The 10,428-nt window shown below is 53.7% G+C and overlaps 1 protein-coding gene across 1 annotated transcript; it reads right to left on the bottom strand.

Annotated features, from left to right (window-relative positions):
• Positions 1-4,534: 4,534 nt before the first annotated feature.
• Positions 4,535-10,202, bottom strand: NPAS4 (neuronal PAS domain protein 4). Its single transcript, XM_032153540.2, has 8 exons — positions 9,883-10,202; positions 8,964-9,115; positions 8,682-8,784; positions 8,294-8,561; positions 8,003-8,112; positions 7,522-7,657; positions 5,965-7,400; positions 4,535-5,283 (listed from the first exon to the last, which is right to left on the bottom strand). Exons 1-8 carry the CDS (start codon positions 10,055-10,057, stop codon positions 5,255-5,257), a joined length of 2,409 nt encoding a protein of 802 aa, XP_032009431.1. The 5' UTR covers positions 10,058-10,202; the 3' UTR covers positions 4,535-5,254.
• Positions 10,203-10,428: the final 226 nt, after the last annotated feature.

Below are 10,428 nucleotides of genomic sequence, written 5' to 3'. Positions count from 1 at the left end.
GGCCTCTTTTTTTTTTTTTTTTTGAGATGGAGTCTGGCTCTGTTGCCCTGGCTGGAGTGCAGTGATGCAATCTCAGCTCACTGCAAGCTCCGCCTCCTGGGTTCACACCATTCTCCTGCCTCAGCCTCCCGAGTAGCTGGGACTACAGGCGCCTGCCACCACGCCCGGCTAATTTTTTTTTTGTATTTTTAGTAGAGACGGAGTTTCACTGTGTTAGCTAGGATGGTCTTCATCTCCTGACCTCGTGATCCGCCCGCCTCAGCCTCCCAAAGTGCTGGGATTACAGGCGTGAGCCACAGCGCCCGGCCTTTTTTTTTTTTTTTGAGACAAGGTCTCACTCTTGTCACCCAGGCTGGAGTGCAGTGGTGCAAGTGCAATCAAGGCTCACTGCAACCTCGCCCTTCTGGGGTCAAGTGATCTTCCCATCTTCCCACCTCAGCCTTTTGCGTAGCTGGGACTACAGGTGTACACCACCACGCCTGGCCAACTTTTTGCTTTGTTTGTTTGTTTTGTAGAGACGCGGTTTTGCCTTGTTGCGCAGGCTGGTTTCAAACTCCTGGACTCAAGCTATCCACCTGCTTCAGCCTCCCAAAGTGCTAGGATTATAGGCACTAGCCACCGTGCCCGGCCTCTTCTTCTTTCTTTTTATTTTTTATTTTTATTTTTATTTTTTGAGACGGAGTCTTGCTCTGTCGCCTAGGCTGGAGTGCAGTGGCGCCATCTTGGCTCACTGCAAGCTCCGCCTCCCGGGTTCACGCCATTCTCCTGCCTCAGCCTCCCGCGTAGCTGGGACTACAGGCGCCCGCCACCACACCCGGATAATTTTTTTGTATTTTTAGTAGAGACGGGGTTTCACCGTGTTAGCCAGGATGGTCTCGATCTCCTGACCTCGTGATCCGCCCGCCTCGGCCTTCCAAAGTGCTGGGATTACAGGCGTGAGCCACCGCTCCCTGCCTTCTTCTCTTTCTTATCTTTTAGGTCTTAGCTCAATGTCACCTTAGAAGAGCTTTCTGACGCCACACTCTAAATTAGCACCCCCTCCTCAGTTGCTCTCTGCCACAGTACGCAGGTTCTTTCCTTCATAGCACACACTGCATGCTCCTTTTAGAGTTATTTTACTTTTTTTTAATGTCTCCCCACAACTTCAGTGTAAGGTCTGTGAGTCCAGGGACCTTGTCTGTCTCATTCAGTTTTCCCCAGCACCCAGCAAAGCCCTTGGCGCATGTAGGTGTTATAAGTGTTTATCACATGCAAAATGAAGTGCCAGAGCCAGTATTTGACCTCAGTCTTTGTGACCCCAAAACTTCAGTCCTTTCTCATACCTTTTTGCTCCCAGGGCAGCAATCTGGTGTTGGTGGCAAGGATGCTTGAGTGTCAGATTTGGCTTCTGCAGCCACTTTGGAAGTGCCATTGGGCAATTCCTTTCTTCTCTCTGGGCCTCAGTTTACCCATCTATTCTAAGATGCAATATTGATGATGCTCCGAGCCACAGGGGCCATGCCAGGGAAGGGAACAGAAGCAGATGTTTCTATGTCCAGCAGGGGGCGCCATGGGCTCGCTCAACTTCTTTCTCCGCATGGGCCGATGGCCTGGCTCTCCAGTTCTGAGTGTCAGGGTGCCTTCTTGTACACACACACTCTACCATCTCCTGTCACTGCCACCAAGTACTAGGGAGGGGTTTCTTTTTTTCTTCCATAATTTTTACCTTTTAAAGTTGTGGGGCGGCCGGGCGTGGTGCTCACGACTGTAATCCCAGCACTTTAGGAGGCTGAAGCGGGTGGATCACGAGGTCAAGAGATTGAGAAAAGCCTGGCCAACATGGTGAAACCCCGTCTCTACTAAAAATAGAAAAATTAGCCAGGCGTGGTGTCATGCGCCTGGAATCCCAGCTACCCCAGAGGCTGAGGCAGGAGAATCGCTGGAACCTGGGAAGCAGAGGCTGTAGTGAGCCGAGATTGTGCCACTGCACTCCAGCCTGGGCGACAGAGGAAGACTCCATATCCAAAAAAAAAAAGTTGTGGGGCTTTTTTGTTTTGTTTTGTTTTTGTGGCAGGGTCTTGCTCTGTTGCCCAGGCTGGAGTGCAATGGTATGACCATAGCTCATTGCAGTCTCTAACTCTTGGGCTTAAGCAATCCTTCCACTTCAACCTCTCAAGTAGATGGAACTACAGGTGCATGTCACCATGCCCAGCTAATTTTTGTTTGTAGAGATTGGGTCTTGCTTTGTTGCCCAGGCTGGTATTGAACTCATGGGCTCAGGCCATCCTCCCACCTCATCCTCCCAAAGTTCTGGGATTATAGGCGTGAGCTGCCATAATTGCATGGCCAGACTGTCCTTTTTTTTTTTTTAATGACCCCAGGGAGGTTTTTAGATGGGGCTCCAATGCGTGTCTTGAGCTCATGGTCACTTAAGATTCCCTCTGGGGAACTTAGGAACACATTTTTATGGTAGAAACTGATGAGTCTAATGAAGCCGTTTGACTGATCTTCAGAAGTGTCCTCTCAGCCAGGTGGGGTGCTGTGCATCTGTAATCCCAGTACTTTGGGAGGATGAGGCAGGAGGATCTCTTGAGCCCAGGAGTTTGAGTCTAGCCTGGGCGATATAGTGAACCTTGTCGAGAGAGAGAGAGAGAAAGGAGAGAGAGAGAGAGAGAAAAGAGAGAGAGAGAGAAAGAAAGAAGAAAGAAAGAAAGAAGAAAGAAAGAAAGAGAAAGAAAAAGAAAGAAAGAAAGAGAAAGAGAAAAATTCCTTTCAAGAAGACATTTTGAGTGTGCCTGCTATGTGCCAGTCCTGTGCTCCATGCCAGGGTCCTCCTGGGGTGACAATCCAGTTATTTTGTCCAAATTGGAGAACAGATGCACAAGGAAGGCAGAGGGCAAAACTCCACCCTCCTTTTCCACCCAAGGACCCATCCAAGGTGGAAAAATAGTGACAGGTCCCCAGGAGTGTCTTTCTTCCCATGGGACTCTCTGAAGGGCATGGCCCCAGAGCTGGAGAATTTGGAATGAAAGGAGGCTTAGGGGCTTTCTCAGGGTTGTGCCCTCAGTTCCTGGAACCCAGCCTCTGTACTTCACCGGGGAAGCCTTTGAGGTCACCATTGCCTTCTAATTCAATTGGATAACTTAAGTCAATTCTGCGTTCTCTGCTTATAAATGGACACTATCAAGTTCTAACAGCATCTTTGGGAGATAAGTACCATGTTTGTCAGCCCCACTTCACTTGTGGAGAAACTGAGCCTCAAGTCCCATTTGGCAAATAATTGGTGGAGGTGAGATTTGAATCCAGGGTTTGCTCTGTCGCCCAGGCTGGAGTACAGTGGTGCAGTCTTGGCTCGCTGCAACCTCCGCCTCCCAGGCTCAAGAGATCCTCCAGCCTCAGGCTGTCATGTAGCTGGGACTACATGTGTGCCCACACCCAGCTAATTTTTGTATTTTTTGTAAAGATGGGATTTCACCATGTTTCCCAGGCTGATCTCAAACTCCTGGGCTCAAGCAATCCTCCTGCCTTGGCCTCCCAAAGTGCTGGGATTACAGGCATGACCCACTGTGCCCAGCCCATCTCCTCATTTTCATTTCCCCTCACCCTACCCTGTGGCTGTTTGGGCTTCAAGCTTGGAGGAAAACGGCATTTTTGGAAACTTTTTTCTCTTGACCTACTGAGTTATATTCTGCTCAGCTCTACTTTACAGATCTGGAGAGCAAAAAGAGGGGGTTTCTCACCCCACACTTGGGAGAGAGGACCCTGCTGCAGCCCACATTTGCCCTTCTTGAGTAATCTGGGATGAGATGGTTTGGGATGGGTGGTGATTCACTGGCTCTGCCAGCAGAGAAAACAGCCCAGGGCTGGGATGCAGATGGTCTGGGTGTGTTGCCCACCCACTCATGCCTGTCATCAATTGTGGGAGCAAATAACTTTTTACCTGTGGTCCTCAGTTTCTTCATCAGTGAGATGGGCTAATATGCCTTCCGAGAGGCATTGTTGCAGCAAATAAGAGATGTAAAAGTGTGTGTCAGCTGAAAGCCCTGTGCAAGGATAACAGACGTGGTTATAATTTCCAGTGAGTCGATCCAGGGTCCCACAAGGAAGTTGCTTCCCTGAAGGACCAGGTGAAGAAAGAACTTGTGAGCAGAAGCTTCAAACCCATGCCCAGAACCAACATCAAATTGAATCCTCTTGTCCACTCCTAGGCCCTCTGTCCCCTCCCACACCACGAGCACTGCAAGCCTGGTGCAGAGAGGATATGCCAGTATTCTCTAGTACTGGGCACCAAGCACCTTGAGAGCAAGACATAATATCTGTTTCAGCCCTAAACTTTCCAGCTTCTAGCACAGTATGGGCCACACAATGTACATGTGGATGTTGAGTGAAAGAATGAATGAATGAGTGAATGAATGAATGAATTCACAAGTGGAAGAAGAAATGCTGGGGCCATAAACAGGTCCAGCTTTTACCTCCTGGCCCCCAGGCTCCCATCCAAGCCTCCCAAACTTATCCTCCACCCTTCCTTTTACACAGCAGTGCACGACACCAGAGGTACCAAAAAGGCAAACTGGACTTTATTATAAAGTTGGCTACAAAGTCACCGCAGCACCACGAGGTGGCCATCTGGGCAGGCCCAGGCAGTCTGGCGGCCGGGTGAGTCCCGCACCAGGTACACGCACTCGTGCAAGCACACGTGTGACGGCAGGTCTGCCTTCCTCCATCGGAAAGGAACGTAGCGTCTCTTCGCACCCCCCACCCCAGGCGCGGGGCGCAAAAGTCACAGGAAGGGCCGCCAGGGCGGCAGAGTCCATCGGAATTGAAATCCCGTTACTGGTGTGTAGAGAATTCTACGTGGGTGTCAAGAGCCCCTCAGGGCACGGGCTGGCCCGGGTGGGCCCTGCCTTTCCCCCACCAAGGCCTAGGGGTGGCTTGGCCCCTAGGAGTGGAGAACTGGCCCAGGCCAATGGGGCAAGGCGGCGGGGAAGTGAGACTCCCCCATTCTCCGCTTGAAATCCCATTCAAGGAAACTCACTACGAGTGAATACAGATTGAAATGGAAACTGGGATCGCTCGAAGTCTCTTGATTTTAAAAAGAAGCTCCCCTCCCTTGCCCTCCCACCTCCCCCCCCCCAAAAATCCTGCAGGGCCTGGGGAATCATATATATTCCCCTCTGGCCCCCAGAATCCCCCCAACAGTCCCGGGGGGGTGGAGAGCGGCTCCACGTCTTGATGACAATATGCCATACTTGACGACGTTAAGTCACAGACTTATTCAAAACGTTGGTTCCCCTCCACTTCCATCTGCAGAGAGATAGAGAGAGACAGGACACAATCAGTTAGACCAATTAGCACAGAGGATCCTGGGGCTGAGAATATGTTGGTATTAGTATGGGCTTCAAAGATGTTGGCTCAATGATGAAATGATGGCCAGAGGCTCAGCAGATTAGGGGACAATTTGGATGGAAGGAGTGAAACTGTGGCTGTAGTTTAGGAAGGATGGGGCTGTAACCAGGGAGCTACCTCAACGGAGTCAGGGGCTGAGCCTCGTCTTTCTTTTACCAACTTTTATAAACTCTTGCTCTGTATCCCCTTCAGGGAGCTAGGATACTAGGATAGAGCTCTAGTCCCTTTCCATCAGTTTGTTGTGCACCCTAAGGAAAGTTTGTTTAACTCTGGGACCTTGATTATTTTCATCTGTAAAATGGGGTGGTGAAGACTGATCTAGGCCCCTCATGGAGTTAAGCACAAGCCCTTACTTAAGAATTCTGTAGCACTCTATCCCACAGCCCCAACCCCTGCCAAGTCTACTTGTTCAAATTTTCATATTAAGTCTTTCATTTTTTCTTATCCCCACTGCTACTCTCTTCAGCAGGGGATGTCATCCCCTTAATAAAATCAGGGTACAGAGAGGGGGAATTGATTTACCCAGCATTTCATTGGCAGGACAGGGACTCGAGTTCTTGGACCTTTTGGCTGACTCACCTTCATGGAAGCTGTCTTGAACTTGGCTCTGGAGTTGATGCAACTCATCAGTAAACCCATCATAGGGGAATGCTGAGACACCTGTCTCAAAGGCGGTTTCATATGTGGCCAGGTCCTCCAGGAAGCTGTGGTCTTCTGGGGACAGGTTGTTGCAAGGCGATGGGGCCCCTCCTGGGCCCTCTGCCTCAGGATCCCCTGAGCCCCATTCCTCACTGGGGTCTGGGGTAGAGAGATCCATGAAGATGTCTTCCACGGGCGTCTCTTCCAGGAACATGTTATCAGGGTCAGCCAGGAAGTCCAGCTCCTGGCATTTCCAGGGTTTCAGGTCCAGGCTGAGCACAGGAGGGCCTGCCCCTGACAGGGACAGGTTGGAGTCCAGGGGCTCCAGTCCTCCAAGTGGCTCTAGTCCGCCAGTGCCCGCCTCAGCTGAGAAGGGTCTGTCCATGCCCTGAGCCAATTGGCTAATCTGCTGGATGAGACGGTCTATCTCGTTCTGCTCTTTTTCAGAGTAGTGGAAGAAACTCTGCTTGACTGGAGAGGCCTCAGGTGTGAGCAGGCCTTCGGGCACCAGGGGGACATCCACAGAGAGGGGGCCCCGGAGCTGGGCTAGGGCCAAGAGTGTGCAGTCCCCATTACCAGGGCTGCTAGGACTTGGGGGCAACTTCTCATAGAGAAAACTGCATCCCTCCTGGGCAAAGTAAGTCTTGGTAGGATTGGGGCTCAGTTGCTCTGGGAAGGTTTGGCTGGGGCTGTCCAGGTGTGCTTGGAATGCTGTGCTGGGAGGAGTCAGCTGTTCATGGGCAGGGCTGCCCAGAGGCTCTGGGAAGGTGGCTGTGCTGGGAAGCAGCTGGTCTGGGAAGGTGGAGGTGCAGGGAGTCAACTGGTCTTCGTAGCTTCTGACCGAGGTTTCAGTCAACTGGCCTTGCAGTGGGCTAGTTAGTGGATCTGGGAAGGTTGCACTGCTGGGCGTCAACTGATCAGAGAAGGTCGCAGTGTTTGGAGTCAGCTGTTCTTGAAGAGTGCTGGATGGGGTGGGCAAGTGGGTCTGGAAGGGCTCATGGAGGCTGAAGAGGAAGGCACAGCCTCCTGGCTGATGGGGCGTGTAGGGTGGAGTGCACACAAGATCCTTGCTTAGTTCTGCTTGGAGAGAAGGCTCAGGCCCAGAAGGGAATGTCAGGTAACTGAAGTCCAGTTCTTTGGAGGGTCGGGGAAGCTCTTCTGATGCAGAGACAACACTCAGTTCAGGAGCACTGGGGAAGCTGGTGCTTCTGGGAGCCCCCAGTGCTGCGGTGAAGAGTGGGTTAGTGCTGGAGCACTGTTCCTGGGAAAGAATGTTTTCAGGGAATGAGGGCAGCATGGTCGGAGTGCCTAGGACATAAGCTGCCTGGGTGTCTTCAGAGTTCAACTGCTGGCGGAGGCTCCAGGCTTCCATGTCACTGGAGAGGAGAGAAGAGGCAGCTGGTAAGGGTCCGATGTCCATATCCAGAGCAGTTCTCTGATTTGTGTCTCCTCCATGCCGACCTCAGCTTCCCCCTAGGCCCCTGGCTTGTGCCTTACCTGATTGGGTAGTTATTGGCAGTAATGGGGCCCTCTGGACCTTCTGAGTATAACAGGCAGTAAATCCATGCCCAGCCTCCAGTCTTGGCCTGTAGCCTCACCACCATCTCTGCCTGAATATCTCCACTCTCAGCCACTGGGGAGAAAGAAGATGCAGAGTTAGGATGCCCACCAGGCAACTCTACCTACTCCCCACCCTTGGTCACCTCTCTGCTGAATTGAGATAGCCATGACATCCTCTCTTCTGACTACCCTCACCTGCACCACTCAGCTCTCTACCTTGACCTCACCACTCAGAGTCCCCCAGTTCTGATTTGATTATTGCCTTGAATCTTCACCTTCATGTTCACCCTATAGCATCCGAAACTGTTGGCCTCTGTTATCTCCCCAGCATCACTCTTGACTACAGCTCATTCTTTGTCTGGTCTCCCATGCCCTTTCCCAGCTTGCTCTCTTGTCCCCAGCCTCTCTGGACACTCACACAGGCGGTAGTGTTGAGCAGAAGCGTGGGCCAGGTCCTCGGGGTGCAGCAGTCCATACCATGATTTACAAAGCAGTTCACTGCGCTCAAAGCCCAGGTAGATTAGGACACTGGGAAGGTGGAAAGGGTGAGGTCAGCTTTCTGTTTTCCTTGCTTGATACCCATGCATCTCACTCCCTCCCAGATCCTCTGCCCCCCTAAACCCCATCCTCCCTGCCCCTGACTCCAGAATCTAGGGTCCCTTCATCTCTGGCCTGCCTTCCTCTTGGAATCTGAACACTCCAGGCTTACCTCTCAGAGATGTCCAGTAGGGCTAGGTCTTTAGCATGGCGGCTCTGGAACATGGCCAGGAAGAGTGAAGCAGGGCCAGGGCCAGGGCCAGGGCCAGGGCGGGGTCTCGGCTCCAGTGGGGCACAGAAAGCTGTGAACACAGGGTTTCCTGCCCAGTAGGCTCCAGGTGGGTGAGCATGGAATCGGCCTCGAATAAGCACGAGTTTGTTGCCTGCACTCTGGCGCCTGAGGGACTTGGAGGTGTTGAAGCGGCAGCGGAAGAGGCGATCTAGATAGGTGAAGAGAAAAACAGATAAGAGGGTGAGTGGCTGAGAGAGAGACAGTGGATGGTGGGGAGAAGGGCAGCAGGTGGGAAATTGGACTGAGGAAGGGAGAAGGGAGTCCTTACCAGTGTCCAGGGCAGAGGGCAGGGTGAGTTGCTGGCGCACGGTGAGGTGGTCAGCTGGGTCAATGATGTCGTAGATGCTGTCACCCTGGGCAACCAGGTCCACCTGGAGGGAGGAAAAGAAGAGATGACCATTAGGGAGAACAGCAGGAGCCAATCTTTGATCTATAGTATCTTGTAGGATATAACCTCTCCCTCCATAGTAATTCCTAGTTCCTCAGGAGTGGAAGGCTCACGGCACCCACTCCATGCCCAGCCTCAGCTGAAAGGACCCTCAGCACTCACCATGGAGTGGCCCAGATGCTCGCTCACACTCTCAGACAGGTAGAGCAATTTCCCCTCGGCTGTGAACACAAGCAGAAAGCCGGGTAGTGCCGCTACGATGTCCTCAAGCTCTTGAGCTGAGAGAAGCCCTGTGGGGCCCGCCAGAGGAGTGCCTGTAGGGTGAGAAGACGTGGTGCGTCAGGAGTAAGACTGGGAGGCAAAGCAGAAGTGAGGAAGGCATGGTCTGAGTTTCAGAGAATCCAGAGGAATTTCTCATGGACCTGCCTCTGCAAACACCTGTTGACCCGCTGCCCGCAGCTCTTGGCCAGGGAACCTGTTGCTGTATCTCCATAGCCCACAAGCCCTCGACTTCTGAAGCGGGGGTCGGCGCCTCCCCGGCTCTTAATTTCAGAACCGCGGACAGAGCTCCAAACCGGCTCTGAATTTCAGAACCGCCGACAGAGCTCCGAAGCCTACTGTGGGTTCAGGACCATGGACAGAGCCATACACGGTTGATGCGGCTGTCAGCACCATGGGCAGCGCCCCGAAGGCGGCGGGAGATACCTTTCAGCACCGCGGACAGTAGCTACGTTCCCCTAGGCTCAGGCAGCTCCATCCCTGCAACTTCCCGGGCTTCCCTCCCCGGCTCCCGGAGCGCCTCTGCACTGGCAGGCACCGAGGCCGCTCTGTCCTGGCTCTTCTCCTCTCATAATCTGGTGTTAGGGACACCTTTCAGGCTCTCTAACTCTCATTCAGAACTAAGGTGAGGTCTGGAGGGAGCTCAGGAGGAAAAGTAGAAAGTCCCGAATCTCCCGAGTCCCGAATCTCCCCAGCTCGTCAGCACGCTGCCCTAGACATGCGGCAGCCCCAGCGGGTTCCCTCAGCTCCAGGGTCTCCGGCGCCTGGCAACTGGGATCTGCGGTAGCCCCAGCATGCTCACCTCCAGCGAAGAAGACGCCCTTGCGAGTGTAGATGCAGGCGAGGCTCATGATGTGCAGGTAGGACAGCCGGACCTTGTCCGCTTCGGCCAGCGGCAGCAGCTCCTTGAGGTTCCGGATCTCAGCGTTGATCTGATCCCGGCGCGCCTTGGAGGCGCCCTTGGTGGAGCGGTACATGACCGGAGGCTGCGGAGCTCCAGCTCGGGCGCCCGAGCACCTGAGCTCCCGTCCCGACGCACCGGCGGCTTCCTCCTCCGTGCTTCCCCGTCTTTCGCTCAGGCTCGCTCTCTGCTCTCCTGGGCTCCGCTCGGCTGCGCTGCCCCCCTCGCCTGCCTCACGCCGCCTTATATAGCTCCTGCCAGGCGTGGGGGGCTCGTTTTAGAGCCGGGGGGGCGGGAGAGCGGGAGGCTGGGCTAAGCAAGCTGCAGCGGGAGCCGCTGACTGGGGAGGGGGGCTCCTCCTCCCGCCCGGCTTCCGACGTCATCTCATGACGTAGAATGAGAGAGGGAGGGAGGCAGGCGAGGGGGGAGCGGGAGGCTGCGGAGGGG

The sequence above is a fragment of the Hylobates moloch genome, unplaced genomic scaffold, assembly GCF_009828535.3.
Source record: "Hylobates moloch isolate HMO894 unplaced genomic scaffold, HMol_V3 SCAFFOLD_5, whole genome shotgun sequence".
Lineage (NCBI taxonomy): Eukaryota > Metazoa > Chordata > Mammalia > Primates > Hylobatidae > Hylobates > Hylobates moloch.
The sequence above is the reverse complement of the archived record's forward strand: the minus strand, read 5'-3'. Positions and strand labels throughout refer to the sequence as shown.